Source organism: Drosophila navojoa, chromosome X (genome assembly GCF_054131105.1).
Source record: "Drosophila navojoa isolate 15081-1374.11 chromosome X, UAZ_NAV_1.0, whole genome shotgun sequence".
In the NCBI taxonomy this organism is placed as follows: domain Eukaryota; kingdom Metazoa; phylum Arthropoda; class Insecta; order Diptera; family Drosophilidae; genus Drosophila; species Drosophila navojoa.
Genome location: NC_142895.1, coordinates 19503802 through 19518826, shown reverse-complemented (window position 1 = coordinate 19518826; position 15025 = coordinate 19503802). Strand labels below are relative to the sequence as shown.

The 15025-nt window shown below is 41.3% G+C and overlaps 5 protein-coding genes across 6 annotated transcripts in view; 4 read left to right on the top strand and 1 right to left on the bottom strand.

Annotated features, from left to right (window-relative positions):
* The window catches only part of Moe (moesin), a 52628-nt gene that overhangs the window by 13944 nt on the left and 23659 nt on the right, over nucleotides 1-15025 (top strand). The gene's annotated exons all lie outside the window — the stretch shown is intronic.
* On the top strand, nucleotides 79-1168 carry e(r) (enhancer of rudimentary). Its single transcript, XM_089262975.1, has 3 exons — nucleotides 79-219; nucleotides 543-652; nucleotides 788-1168. The coding sequence occupies exon 3, from the start codon at nucleotides 817-819 to the stop codon at nucleotides 1129-1131; it is 315 nt and encodes a 104-aa protein (XP_089119101.1). The 5' UTR covers nucleotides 79-219; nucleotides 543-652; nucleotides 788-816; the 3' UTR covers nucleotides 1132-1168.
* Nucleotides 3529-5792, bottom strand: Rbm13 (RNA-binding motif protein 13). Its single transcript, XM_030390340.2, has 4 exons — nucleotides 5635-5792; nucleotides 5531-5577; nucleotides 4667-5465; nucleotides 3529-4173 (listed from the first exon to the last, which is right to left on the bottom strand). The coding sequence occupies exons 1-4, from the start codon at nucleotides 5647-5649 to the stop codon at nucleotides 3967-3969; spliced, it is 1068 nt and encodes a 355-aa protein (XP_030246200.1). The 5' UTR covers nucleotides 5650-5792; the 3' UTR covers nucleotides 3529-3966.
* On the top strand, nucleotides 6208-9271 carry LOC115565269 (uncharacterized). 2 transcript variants are annotated; one of them, XM_089262971.1, is made up of 5 exons: nucleotides 6208-6515; nucleotides 6636-7013; nucleotides 7075-7729; nucleotides 7796-8897; nucleotides 9089-9271. In XM_089262971.1, the coding sequence occupies exons 1-4, from the start codon at nucleotides 6415-6417 to the stop codon at nucleotides 8861-8863; spliced, it is 2202 nt and encodes a 733-aa protein (XP_089119097.1). In that variant the 5' UTR covers nucleotides 6208-6414; the 3' UTR covers nucleotides 8864-8897; nucleotides 9089-9271. The 2 variants fall into 2 exon arrangements, with proteins under 2 accessions (XP_089119097.1, XP_089119096.1); XM_089262970.1 differs by having other exon boundaries at nucleotides 7796-8900; nucleotides 9094-9271.
* On the top strand, nucleotides 9895-11172 carry Uros1 (Uroporphyrinogen III synthase 1). The gene has a single exon (XM_018107992.3). It carries the CDS (start codon nucleotides 10170-10172, stop codon nucleotides 10977-10979), a length of 810 nt encoding a protein of 269 aa, XP_017963481.1. The 5' UTR covers nucleotides 9895-10169; the 3' UTR covers nucleotides 10980-11172.

Below are 15025 nucleotides of genomic sequence, written 5' to 3'. Positions count from 1 at the left end.
CGGCAGGCTAGGTGGCAACGTATGCGCTCAGTGCTGCCAGACAAACCCAGCCGGTGAGACCACAGCAACACTGGTTTGTACTATTGGGCAACACTAACCGCACAGAAGAAGCAGCAGATGCAGCGACAAGCCATGAGAAAAATATTAAAATTATAACGTTTAATATATACATTATACACACAACCCACACAGTACACGAGATTTTCCGTTAATAATCAGGTAAGTTTGGCCATATAAAATGCATATTAGTTTTATACTCAAACTCTGGCTACCAGTCACCGCACGCTGCCGCTGTCTGTACATGTATACGCATGTTTGCTTGTGTAGAGCTGGCGGCAAAAAGAGAGGGAGTAAAACTGTGCCGCTGGCGCTGCCGGTGTCTCGCATCGCAATCTATGTATGTAAATTTAGCGACGAACAGACAATGCCAAAAGAATAGACGAAAATTGCAGTGTTATTATTATTTAATTTGAATTTGCATACTTAAGTGATGAGCATAGCATGTGTGTACAATAATGTTTGTGTTTTCCTTTCGCTTCTAGAATTCATGCATTTGCTGTACTGAATTCAACGAACTTCACAACAGCTACAAGAACAACTACAATAACACAACTGCGACAGAAGCGGAGGCAAGAAGTACAGTAAGAGAAGGGTAAGCATTTAACAAACAAAAAAGCATGAAGTTTAACCCAAAACTCTTTTGCTCTAGGCGCAAATTTTTTGGTTACAATTTTCGTTTTTAGTTGCTAATGTTCTGTTGTTAATGTTCTGTTTCTCTTTATATTAGTTTTGTTTTTCTGCATTGATAGCATCGATATGTCGCACACCATTTTGCTGGTACAGCCGGGCGCACGGCCGGAGACGCGAACCTATTGCGACTATGAGAGCGTCAATGAATGCATGGAAGGCGTCTGCAAGATCTATGAGGAGCATCTGAAGCGACGCAATCCGAACACGCCCACCATTACGTACGACATCAGTCAGCTGTTTGACTTTATCGATACGCTAATCGACATTAGCTGCTTGGTCTATCAAAAGAGCACCAATACCTACGCGCCCTACAACAAGGACTGGATCAAGGAGAAGATCTATGTTCTGCTGCGTCAGGCGGCGTTCAGTCCAAATGCCTGAGATGGCCTCCACTGCTGACTAGCCAAACGCAACCAAATACCACTTATAGCCTAATATCAATGGGCTTAAGATATAAAAACAACACGACAGCAACAACAACAACAACAACAGTAAGCAAAAGTACGAAATAAAGATAGTGCACTGATTTAGTCAGTAATCAATCAATAAATCAAGTCATTTGCAACTAATTACATTGTGGAAAAGCAAATGAGATTGATACTAGCAGCAGTGTGAGATGCGTCCCATTCGTACGAATTTTGGATTCTAATTTCAATCTTACCTGAACGTAGGCAGTGAATGTATTGCTTCTACCACTTTTTGTTGTTTTTTTTTTTATATATATATAAATATATAAAGCTAAGTGAAAAAGTTCTTTGATTAATTTACTATCTATGTGTGTATAGATATACATAGCATTTGTATTTGATTGGGGCGATAATAAGTAAGAGATCAACAAGTTTATGTAAAAAATTGTTACAATTACAGAAATACTTATCTCTTGTGCATTAGAAAATTAAGATTGTCATCGTTTTGTAATGCATTCATACTTTTAAGCGTATTTCTGGTCAATACGGCGGCAGTCATCGAAACAGTAGTGAAAATGAGCTATGGATATTAAGCACGATATTAACATATAACTTATCCTCAATATATGTTAATCTTAATATTCATTTTGTACAACATTATCATATATACATATTGAATTTTGTCAATCATTGTATTTTAATTGTACTCTATAGCAAATCTTTTTCGGTTTGTCTATTTTTTTCCAGAAGCACATCCACTACTATTTGAATGAATACTGCCGTATTGACAGCTTGCCTCTTCTCGCAGTCCCAATTAAATATAAATGCTATGACCTACTTTGTTAGATTTAATGTAGTCTTAAGCGAAATTTGAAGTGAAAATTTATTGAATACATAATTTTATTTTGATTTAGAGAGATATGTAGAAAAACCTTAATCATATTTTATTTTAATAAAAAATTATTGAAGAAGCTAAATAAATGTGTATAACTTTTATTTGACTATTTAGTGTAATTTATATGAATTTCTGGCATAAAATGCGCGTGAAATAAGTAACTGGGACAAAATCAGAATTTTACTTCGTAAATCCTAAATAAACTTTAAATAGAGCACCCTTGCTTTAGTCGTCTTGGCATTGAATTAATCAGAATTTAGAGCATTATTACGCCCAATTACTCCCATTCTTGAATTGGCATTTTCGTATAATCCAAATAGTAGTAAAACTGTCTATATAGATAAATGTAATTTGTCTAATACTAGATAGCATCACAATTTTCATTTCTTACTATATTTTGATGACTAAAAGTATACATCATTTGAAAAAAAAAAAAAAAAATGAAAAAAATATATACTTATATACTTCTACTACTGAGACACGAGATTAGCTATCTGCAATTAGGATGATAATATATTATTAGACAACAACAAAATCCCATGTGCTACCGTGTTTAACTTTAGCGTTTTTTATCACATAGTACAACAAAAAAGCTCTAGAAAAGTTAAGACTTTGCTTGCATTATAAAAACAGTCAAGATCTTTATAAATATATATGCACATATGTACATACATACATATATACATATTTCCCTCAACAGCATATGTATGTATGTATGTATGTGTACACACATGTATGTACATATACATACATATTTATGCATATCTGTTTAGACAACGCGGTATGAAAAGCTTTAGAAAGGTTTCGACTTTAATTTCATTCTAAATGCGGTCAAGATCTATTTAAATATACATATATGTATGTACATACATACATGTAGGTATATTTGTATATCTCTGTCCCTCCCACTCTCATGCATAACGGTTTAACCAATAAAGACTAGTTTAGCTGGATGCTGCGTCGTTGCATTTGGTTTTTGTTTGTTTAGATTTTATAAATGAAACAAAGCACTTGATATTAATTGATGTTGGCCAAGTCTAAAAGGAAAATGAAGTTTTTGCCATTAGCTAAACAAATTGAGTTCAATCGCTTCACCTTCAGTGCTGCAGTTTGAACCGCAAAAGTGAGAATCATAAAATCTTGTTAATTGGCAATTGTTGACGACTTTATTTTATCTGTGGGTATGCGTGCGTGTGTGTGTGTGTGCGTGTGTGTGTTAAAATATATAGAACCTTTGGTCGTTTTAGTGATATTAGCGTCAGTAGCCCGTAACGAGAGTAAATAACAAAATATAAACAATTGCAAAGCTGAAGCTGAAGCTGGCTCAGCAAAAGCCTTGAGGGGCGTCTGCGTCGACGTCGACGTCGCAGTTGGCGTCGCCACAGCTGCATTGAACTTGGCGTGCATTCTATATGCATACATACATACATACATAAGTATGTATACATAGATATATTCACTTATCGTTCTTGTTCGTTTTGTTTTGTTTTATTTAATTTTTTTTAATTGGCCAGCCAACTTTTGTTGTAATTGAATGTAAAAAAAAACTAAGCAATTTAATATTTGTAGTTACTACGAACTGGTTTTTGCGACTTCACAGCAAACATTTAAAGCCAGGCAGTCAAATAGCAACAACAACAAATGTCAATGTCAAGTTCATGCCATATTTGACCACACACACACACACACACACACACACACGCACGCATGAAATTTGATATGCAATCGCTATTGCTATCTCTTTCGTTTTAGAGTAGAATCTTAAAAGCTTTGGTTTTTTTTTGTTTCTTGTGTTTTCCTTCTTATTCACATTACCATTTAATTAGATCTATACAAAAAAACAAAAACAATAGTCGTATGTTATTTAAATCTGCTCTTCTGTCTGCCTCTGCTTTATTAAACGTTATTTCTACCTCACTTATGACGCATTTGCCGTGCTGGATTAGCCTCAGCTTCATATTCAACTTCATATTCCACTTGCAGTTTCGGTTTGCCGCGTCGCTTAGCTGCAACTGTTGTTGTTGTTGTTGTTGTATCCTTTGTGGCTGCCTCTGTTGTTGTCTTTGACTTCTTATCTTCGGAGCTGCGCTTCTTTGTGGATTTCGTCGGCACGTGGGTGTCCTGCATAAAACATTTGCGTTATTTAACACTGCTTTTTATAGTTGTTCTTTTCTATTATGATTTTTTTTTTCGTTTGTCTTTTTTTTTGGCAATTTGTCACTCGAAAAGCGCGCCTCAGGTTGCGAGTCAATATGCGCGCGCGCGCGTTCATCGACTGCCGTCGCCGTCGTCGCTTGATGTGCATGGTGCTATCAGCGCCGCAGCCAGCAGTCGAGAACGTTGGCAGTGACGCCGGCAGCGCTGTCGTCTACTTTCTGCCGGCCGGCAACAAAACAAAAAACAAACTTGTCTTGTTTTCATTGCAAATTATGGTAATTAGACTTGGGCAATGCATGATTTTTGCATAAGAAACAAATGCGAAACAAAACAAATTCTGAACGATGCAAATGTCAACAATAAACTCTGTCGAATGTTAAATTGCCAATTGAAGTGAAAAACAAAAACAAAACGAAGAAAAAATAACATAGTAAATGTGAACTATCTGAATTTGTACCTCAATATCATCTTCGTTGTCATCATCATCGTCGGACTGCGCAAAGTCGCTGTCCATTTCCACTTCTTCGCGCTGCCCTGAATCGCTCTCCTCATCTTCATCATCCTCATCGCCATAATCCTCGTCCTCGTCTTCATCATCATCGCTGTCCGCCTCGACAAACTCTTCTGTATCGTTGAGTGCACGTCGCAGCTCCCTGGCTTCATCCACTTCCATTTCCGTCTCATGCTCGCGCTCTTCCTCTTCGTCCTCCTCCTCGCGCTCGTCCTCATCCTCGTCCACATGCTCCGCTTCCAGCGCCTTGTTAAACGCCGTCTGTGAGAAATTATAGATATCCTTGTACGTGCCATTCTTCAAGCGCGTCAGCAGCTCCTTCTCAATGTGATTATCGATCTTGGCCGCGATGAGCGCCTTCTGTTCACGGCGCGCTTCGCGTCGTTCGATCTTCGTGGATAGCGGCACAATCAGCTTCTGGCGGCGCAGCTTCAGCCTTCGCATGCGCATCAGATACTGTGTGATCTTCAGGAATCTCTGCTTGTTCTTGGCTATCATGTATTTGGGCCAGAAAACGAGGTTTTCGTTAATCTGCTGGATGGCCTTCTCGAAATTGCGCGACAACTTGATGCGCTCCCACAGCTTACTCGGCATATGTGCCCGTTCCGCCGTCTTAATGAACAGATATATGATGCCCTTTTCCTCGCGTACTGTTGCATATTGTGAGTTGGCCAGCGGGCAGGTGCGACGCGTGCACAAGCCCGTCAGATTGTATTCATGACGACAGAAGGTGCGCGTATCAGTTCTACAAGAAAAAATTTGTTGCTTCTCAATGTCATTTCCATTTTAATTCAATTTATAGTAACTTACTTGACTTTGTGTGAGCAGAAGGATTTGTTGATGATGCTCCAAACGACCTGGGCGAGAGCGAACAGTTTTATTTAGATTAACTTATTTGAATTTGGTATACTCACATCGTCGTGTTGCATTTTGTCTCAATATTTTGATTTAACGTTCCTGTTCTGTATATTATGAATCAAATTAAACACTTTTTGTTAACACGTGCAACGTGCTAGCGGCTTTCAAAACACACGGCTCGTGTTAAGCATTCGCTTGTCAACGTTTTCGTGTGGCCAGCTAACATAATCGATTCATCGATAACATACACATTTTGGCTATGCAACTTATATGCTGAATGCAAAACATGACAGGATAGCAATGCTTAATTTACTGCTCTTAATCAAAAATTGATATTATTGATTAAGTTGAATTAATCTTATAGAAGCATTTTCATTCAAAGACCTATCAAAGCCAGTCAACATTCTTGCATGTACGCAGATTTATAATTAGTATGCAAATTATTTTCATAAATATTTTACTTATTTAATGCCGTGCAATGCCGTGTGTTGGGTAGCTTGGCTAGCGTAAATATTTATTTGTGAAAATATGCCATGCATATTTTGAGCAGCATACCTTGCTACATAGCTTCAGAATTTTTATTCAATAGTGCCGGCTATCGCATCGCTCAGTCGTGTTTCCCGTATCGTCATCGATATTGCCTTAAGCAAACTGACATAAAAGGACAAGAACTAGCCGCTGTCACTGCCCGGTTTTTTGTAGTTGTCATATACATACGTATATATAAATAGTTTGACGTTTGTTTTCTCTCATTTTATCGTGACTGTGATTGGAAGTAGTTCTAGTCAAATAAAATTAAAAAGAAAATTTTAAAACCGGAAACAAACAAAAATACAATGAAATCTCTTCTATTAATGATTGCTGCCAAGGCGCTGCCGATTTTGGCGCTTAGTTTTGTGGTCTGTTTAATGCTCTTCAAGATGTACGTGTACGTGCGGTAAGTAAGGCAGAAATTTTTTTCATATTATGTATGTATGTATGTATGTATTTTGGAATGGGACATGAGGTAACAATTATGCTTCAATTGATATGTATATGTATGTATATTCGTGGTTAGCTCACGTTTCGGCATAACGGTAAACTGTTGGTTCTGCAACACAAACTCTTGCGTGCCGTACGCCGATCGAAACAGCTGGAACTGTCCCGAATGCGAGCAGTATAATGGCTTTACTCGCGATGGCGACTATAACCGTGATATATTGACTGAGCATGACTGCAGCACACGTTCCGATGCCAACTCCTCCATGGACAGCAACAACGCCGGGCTCTGTGCCAATGCTTACTATGGCAATGCCATGGCCGGCGGACAGCCGCCACCGAATGACAACGGACTGTGCGCCCAGTGCAATGAAGCGCAGCGCCTGAAGGTCGAGAAGCTGGCTCAGTTCGAGCCACGTAGCGAGGCACGCTTCGACCAGGAATTGAAACGCTTTAAGTGAGTAGTCCAGAGAATGTTCCCTTCTGCCTCATAGATTCACTCATTCGCTTGACCATAGACAAGAGCTGGAACAGCGCTATCGCCTCTGCACCACCTGTGAGCGCCATGTCAACCGCGTGCTCCACGACAAGAAGAAAATGGTGCTGGGCGCAAAGCTGCTGAATTTCATTATGAAGGGCGCCGCCTTGCTCAAGCAGCCGCATTATGAGCGTCTCGCTCGTGCCCAGAAGCAACGCTGCCTGATGCGCTACAAGCTCTGGATGAAGGTAATGACAATGGTCAACATCGTCTGTCTGTTGTGCACTCTCCCCACGGCCACATCGGAGCAGTTCAACGAGATGCTGGGCAACAAACTGGCCAAGCCCACCTATTTCGTCTATACCCACGCCCTGACCATGCTGCATCTGACCGTCGCCTATGCCAGCGAGTGGCTGGCCGAACAGGACTTCCTCTCAAAGCTCTGGATGTTTGCCGCCATCGTGGGCAAACTGATCTTGTACTCCGTGGGCACACCGCAGTCCCAAGCCGACGAGCTCACCTTCAACAGCTGCTACAGCAGCTTCTATCCGTATGCCATGCTGGTCATCAGTTTTATAAGTAACATTGTCTCTGGATTCAAGTTGAGTCGCTATACCGCGCTGCTCGTCTTGTGGAGCATCTATGCCAAAGGTTCCGTTTTGATCTCTGAGGCCATCAATGGCATTACATTCATTGTGAGTACTCTTAATTTTCCATATCGATTCCTATTCCGAGCTTCACTAATCCCATTCCTGCCAAAGCTGTTGGGCAGCTTGTTCACCCTGATCTTGTTGTATATGCGTGATGACAGTCGCTTGGAGGAGATGTCGGCGTCCGAAAGCTTCCATCGCCTCTGTACAGACGAATGCATCAATGACGAGGAGACAATCAGCATGATCAGCGAGCAGCTGAGCTGCAATGGAAACAACAACAACAACAACAGCAATGCCAGCCAGTGTGGCAACCTGTCGGTGCTGAGCTCCAACTGTCGGACCCCGAGCCCGGCCCCGACCCAAATCCCAGCTCTAACCCTGAAATCGAATCCGGCCCCACAGTTGCGCAGCGCCAGCCTCAACAGTTTGGGCAAGCCACTTATTGCACCTTCGGTCCTGTCTATGGGTTCGCTGCGTGTCTCTTCGCAGCGCACAAACTTCAATCCGATGTCCGCATCGCCACTGCCTTCACCGATGCCAGCCACCAGCTACAGCACTAACTATCTCACCCAGACCTCCGTGTACTCGACCGCCAGCGTGGACCAGCAGGACTGGCGCAACAACTATGCTGTGGGCATGAACACGCATGCAGGGGATGGTATATGGCAGCGCACTAACGGCATTAACTCTAATTATCAGACTTCTGGACGGACCACCAATGGCTATGATCAGCGTCCGATGACTCGCTCCACCAACAACTTGCTCTGTCCGTCGCACCTCATATTGCAGCAGCAGCGCGAAAGCAACATCTCCGCCTGGGTGAACGCCACCTGTATCCATTCGCAGCCGGATCTGCTAGATGAGCCAAACACCGCCAATCTAATGCTTTGCAACGACAACAACATTCGCGACATCTCATGCACCTCGTCCCAGTCCTCAGGCTTCGAGTCGCAGCTGGGCAATCAGCGTCTGGAGTCACAGTTTGGCTCAGTTTCAGGACAGGACCAGTCATCGTTGAAAAATCTTAATGCTGGTGTGGGACGTGATTACACATTACCTTTGCGCTTGCAGTCGCCTCGTGTCTCGTCGTACGCCGGACAGGGAGTAAACGAGATTCGTCCCGGGGATCTGTTGCGCAAGTGGATGGAACGCGACGGAGCCGCCAAGACCGATTGATTTGTCTTGATCTAGTCTTCTTCTAGTTAATTATCTTGTGTTTATTATTTCGGTAAATTTTCAGGTTTTTGGTTTCAAAATTTTTTATTTTCTCTTTTTATGTTTTATTTTTTATTTTCTCTTTTTATTTTCTTTTTTATTTTCTCTTTTTTTTTTTTTTTTTTTTTTTTTTTTTTTTTGTGGTTTGAACAATAAAAACAAAACACGAAACACTAACCATAATACTGTAGCTATATAACTATAATAGTATACCGACTCAGGAATCAAGGACGCTTCATAGATATATATTTACTATATAGGCTAACATCTTGCTTAATGATATCTTTTAAAACTAAAATTATAATTAATTGTAGAATAGTTTTCAGAGCTAACCGAACTGGATCGATCTTACAATTTAAGAAATGTTGACAGAACAAAATCTGAAAAAAAAAAAAAAAAAAAAAAAAAAAACATAGACATACTAACCACCCCGGTCCAGTTCCCCAGCAAATTATTTTTAAAGATATCCTAACATATAATGGGCAGAATAGTTAAAGTATTTATTACAATCTGCCAAAGTATTGTTATATATAAAAGAAACAACAAATATCTCAATATTTCAGGTTTCGAATGAAAAAAAGAAAACAAAAACAAATATAGCATTTATATTTGAAAACAAATTTATTTTTATCAAAAAAATAACTAAAATAAAAACAAGAGATTAAAACTTATGAGACTGATTAAATATCTATTTTTTTTATAATTTCATCATTAAATATTTAAATACATGCGTTTTTAACTGATTGAAAATATTGATGTTTTTATCTAAAGATATAAAGTTGAATAAAGAAGATATATAAAAATATATGAGATGCTGTAAAATAAAACGCATCCAAACTTACAAGAAATATTTACTTTAAGTTTTACATCAGTTTATCAATTTTATGAAAAAATTAAGTTTCGTATTCTACATTCGTGTATAAGTTTCAAATAAAATCAATTTTCGCCCTCTGGCCCCTTTGACGCGTTGATGGAGCTACTTTTGCACTATCTGGCAACTCCACGGCAGGCCGGCAAAACAGCTGTGCGAGCAGTGCAGCAGCAACAATAAAAATAAAATAAAAATCGTTGGGCCACTGGCCAACGGCGGCAGTAATAAGAAAGAAGGAGGCACAACGAAGAAAATAAAGAAAGGAAAAAAAAAGCGCTGCAGTTGCATAGGAACTGCGACTGCATTTACTATATAATCGGCATATTTAGATATATAGATATAGCGAAAAACGGCGATCGATCGTGACGTGACAGAGAGCAAACGGCAAACAGCAAGATGAGCAGCCAGCAGCGGACGGTGATTATATTCAAATCGGAATCGGAGAGCACGGATGTCTACGCGGAGACCCTGCTGGCGCACAACTTTCAGCCGCTGTTCGTGCCGACGCTGAGCTTCGGCTTTAAGAATCTTGAACAGTTGCGAGCCAAGCTGCAGACGCCGGACAAATATGCGGGCATCATATTCACCAGTCCGAGGTGTGTTGAGGCCGTTGCCGAGGCTCTGCAGCTGGCGGAGCTGCCCAGCGGTTGGAAGCTATTGCATAACTATGCTGTTGGCGAGGTTACGCACAATCTGGCCATGAACACACTGCAGCAACTATTCACCCACGGCAAGCAGACGGGCAACGCCCGGAATCTGGGCGACTTCATTGTGGACACCTTCGATGGATCACGGAATCTGCCGTTGCTGCTGCCGTGCGGCAATCTAGCCACGGACACGCTACTCTCGAAGCTGGCGGAGAATGGTTTCTGTGTGGATGCGTGTGAGGTGTACGAGACGAAGTGCAATCCACAGCTGGCCGAGTGCATGGATCGTGCCCTGAAGGCGGAGAACATTGAGTTCCTGGCATTCTTTTCACCCTCCGGTGTGAATTGTGCCTACGAATACTTCAAGGCCCGCAACATTTCGCCGGATCAGTGGAAGCTGGTGGCCATTGGGCCGAGCACTCGACGCGCCCTGGAGTCGCTGGGGCTGAAAGTACTGTGCACCGCGGAGCGGCCAACGGTGGAGCACCTGGTGAAGGTGTTGCTCAACCCGCAGGAGAGTCGCGAGCGCCTGCTGCGGGAGCGCCTGGACGTAGCATAAGTGTTTTTGTTTAATTACTTCGAGTTGATTCTATTTCCATTTATCTCTCTCTCTATCTCTCTCTCTATGTGACCTCGATGAGTACAAAATTAGTGAGCTCAGCATGAAATGTTGCGCATTATAAGTTATTTTTGACGCCCGATACTCACCTCAATTGAAGCTAAATAAATTTGTTTTTTTTTTCGTATCTAAATTTACATTTGGCCGACATTTTTCAAATACCAGCTGCACGCGCCAACACAGTTATCGATAAACTGTGGAGGCAAGCGAATAAATACCAGCAGTAAGAAATAGCTGCCGATAAAGTAAACTAATCCTACGATATCGAAATCATATCGAGTTCTTTCTTCTATGTGTCGAAATATGTATCCATCTCTAATATTAATGATCGCCAGCTCGCTTTCCTTTACCTAAGTGGCTAATAACAATAAAAAAAAACTGCGCGCTAGGCAATTTAAATAGGAGTCAGATTTAAATTACATCGCATTTCGCATTGAGTCACCGTCACACACACATACGCAAGTCTGTATAGGCACATAAGTGAAGGCACCCAATAGCAGTTCAGCATACTTTTACACACTGAGAACGACCGCCAGCAGACGGTGGTGCTCTCTGCATTCGCTTTGGGTGACAGAACTATCGATACTATCGATTATGGTGCAGCTCTAGCGACAGCGACAACGAAGTAATTTTTGTGCTTTTGTGCCCGCCGCGCCACTGAAGCAGTTTTATTCTATTATTTTTTTTTCGTTCAAGTTTTGTGTGATTTTCTGCGACTTTGTAGCCAATAACAAACAACGATAGTATTTTGGCGTTTGAGTGTATGCTGCGTTGTACATAAAACTAAAACGAAAGGAAAACTCCACGCAAACACTGCCGGTGTCAGCCGAAATTGCAGGTGAGTTCCGCCAATTTAATTGGTTTTCATATCCTACACGTTTGCCTGGTTCATTATATGCAGTCGTACGGGTATACCTAGTACAAAAGGTTTTCAGTTTTTTAAATATTTTTTTTGTGTGTGATCATGCAGCATTAATGGCAATAAAAATGAAGTGGGATGGCAAGAAAGCAACCGAGCAAACGGAATGAGTGTGTAACGCAATGTTGAAATACCGGTGTGCGCGGCGTCAGTGTGCATATATGTGTTTGTGTGTGTGCGCTAGTATGCGTGCATGTCAGCTAGTGTGAGAGAGCGCGACTTGAGTTGAAGTGGTTTGAGTGAGTCATTAACCGGCCCGCGCGCCGCTGTGTCAACGTTTTCCGTTTTTTGGCATTGCAAATTGGCAAATTTGCCGTTGACACTTCATATTTGTTGTATTTACTTGCTAAAACATGCAACTAACACAGTATCGTTGTCTGCCAGCAACAACAACAAATCAGATAGTGAGAGTGAGAGTGAGAGACATTTCGCTGCATGCTAGCTCTCTTCGCCGCTGCTGCTGCCGCCGCCGCTTTAAATCAAATTCGCCAAAAAGTCTGTTAAATATTTGAATTTCAGTGCCAAGCTTGAGTTCTCCCTAAAGTAGCTAGCGCGCGCGCTGTGCGCTAGAGCGAGACAATGGAAAATAATGTGAGAATTAATATATGCATTTTGTATTTTGTGTATGTGTATATATATATACATACATATGTACGTATGTATGTTTTTGTTATTGGTGTGCCAGCTGCCATAAATCACTGTCGCTGCCCGCCGGCTACCTTTTGCTGCTTATTATTGTTGTGTTAGGCAAAGCGTGTGAAAATTGCAGTCAATGCCGTCTCGCAACCACCGTTTTTCCAGCGGGTCGTTCAAAGTTTTTCCACTTACTCACTCACTCATACACGCATACATATACACGTTATGTTGCGTCGTCTTATATTGTGTTACTGTCTTTCTTTGTGTCTGCAGGTCGCTTACTTCCGTCTATCATATGTCGCCGCATACATACAAACATACTCACATATGTATGCGTGTAAGTATATTTATATGTATGTATGTGTGTCTACACATAAGTTAGCCCAACAACAGCATATTATCTCATTAGCATAAAGGCGCATTTTCCAGTTAGAAGTTTTAACATTGTTCCAATTTATAAGCTGAACGTTCTTTCTTCATTTTACAGAATTTGTTTGGATTCTGTGTGAGTTTTGAATAAGATCTAATAACTTCACATTCCCAATCCTGATTTGACTGGAAAAAAAAGCTGGCAGCACTGGTTTGACGGTTGACCTGCTTCTACCATACACACACGCACGCATGCATATGTGTGTTGTATGAGATTTTTTTTCGAATTTTATTGAACCGGGACATTAGTTAAACGCTTTGCTGTTCTGGTTCTTTCTGATTTGTTCAGCATCTCAATGGCTTGACATTCCCATGCCATTTGTAACGGTTTGCCTTGTGGCAGCAAGAAAGCAGCGTAAAAGAGACAAAACAAGAAGTAAATAACCACAAAACCGAAGCCTATTGGCAACCAAACTCTAAGCTCTAACAACAACCGAGCTCTTCCCACTTTCGTGCTCTTCGCCGTGCGCTCGAGGCAAAAAGACAAAAAACATTGATCGGTAGAGAGAGAGGAAGGCACTGGCAAATGATGTAGCAGCGGATGCTGCGGCGCAGTTGTGCTCATTTGTGCTCAGTTGTTTATACTCGCTCAGTTACTGGTAACGTCAACGCGCTCTTTTTCTCTCTGTCTGTGTGTGTGTATGTATGTATGTATGTGTGTGAGAGAGAGAGAGAGCAAGCCTGTTCATTCATTATTTGATTTATCGGCCAAAAGTAGAACGATTCGTAATTAGCTTGTTGAACATGTCCAAAATGGGCGGGTGACCGAAGCTGTGTTAAAATCTTTTTCTATCTTAATCTCTCACTCTCTCTTGTTCTTTCTCTTTCGCTCTCCCATTGCTCTCATCAATTAACACCTTATTTTCTATGATTTATGTACTTATATATCCACATATTCATTGCTGTTCATCCAGCAAACTGAGACAAAACCAGTTTGTGTGCCAGCGTTGCCATTTTGTGCGAAATTTGCGTAGCTACCCAACGATTTTCTGTTGTTTTTATTGGGCTGAAGAGAAGAAAACAAAACGCTGTGAAGAAGCAACAGCAGCCACAGGTAAGCACCCAACGTTGACGCTGCTGCCACTACTGCTGCTACTGATGTGCGCGTGTTATATGTACATATGTGAGCGTGAAATATAAATTAACACAGTAACACTTGAATATCCGATATTCATTTGTGTTAAATATTCTAAAAATAAGTTAATTTGAGTTTGCAATTCAAGTTATCAAATTGACTTTTGTGTAATTAGGACTGATGACACCACAAGTTGAAGATGTGAGAATTGTTTTTGGCTTTCACTTTTCAAGCACGTGCACTCCCTCGTGACTAGTAATGTGCACATCACTAGCTGCGCCTACGCCGCGACGCTATTATCGTTTGTTCGTTCGTCGTCGCCTTGGTCTTCGGATATTGTGTTCTGCTCCTCAGGGGCGCATATGTGTGTGTATGTGTTTGGCATTGAATTCGCTTAAATTTTGCACAGCGCAGCAACAAACACAAAGCAGCAGAAGACGCGCTGACGTCATCGACTATGCTGCCTGTTGAATTTATTTTCGAGGCGAATATTTTTAGGTAATGGAAATAAAACAGAATTTACAATTTGCATTTTGAGTGCAGACAGCGATGCGACAACGGCGGCGTCGACGTCGACGTTCAGTCACAAAAAATTCGAAGTTGGTTTCGAACTTGAAAACAAAATCCTCTCTCTGTCTGTTGTTCTCTCTTCGGCTCTTTTTTGTACTTTCACGTGCGCTAGCCATGAAGCGCAACAGTCGGCTGCGCAGCCGCCGCTGTTTCGGCACTCTCACTCAGTTTGTTTGCTCATGCGTCGACTGCGCAGCGCTAGGATAGATTTTCATTTTAATTTTATTGTTAGGTAAAGGGAGAGTGGGAGGGGCTGCGCAACAAGTGTGCAGCGACTTGCTATTGTTGTTATATCGTATTTTATGTAAATTAACCAAAACGGGTTGTTGTTATGCTTGACTAGTTAAGCGGGCGCAG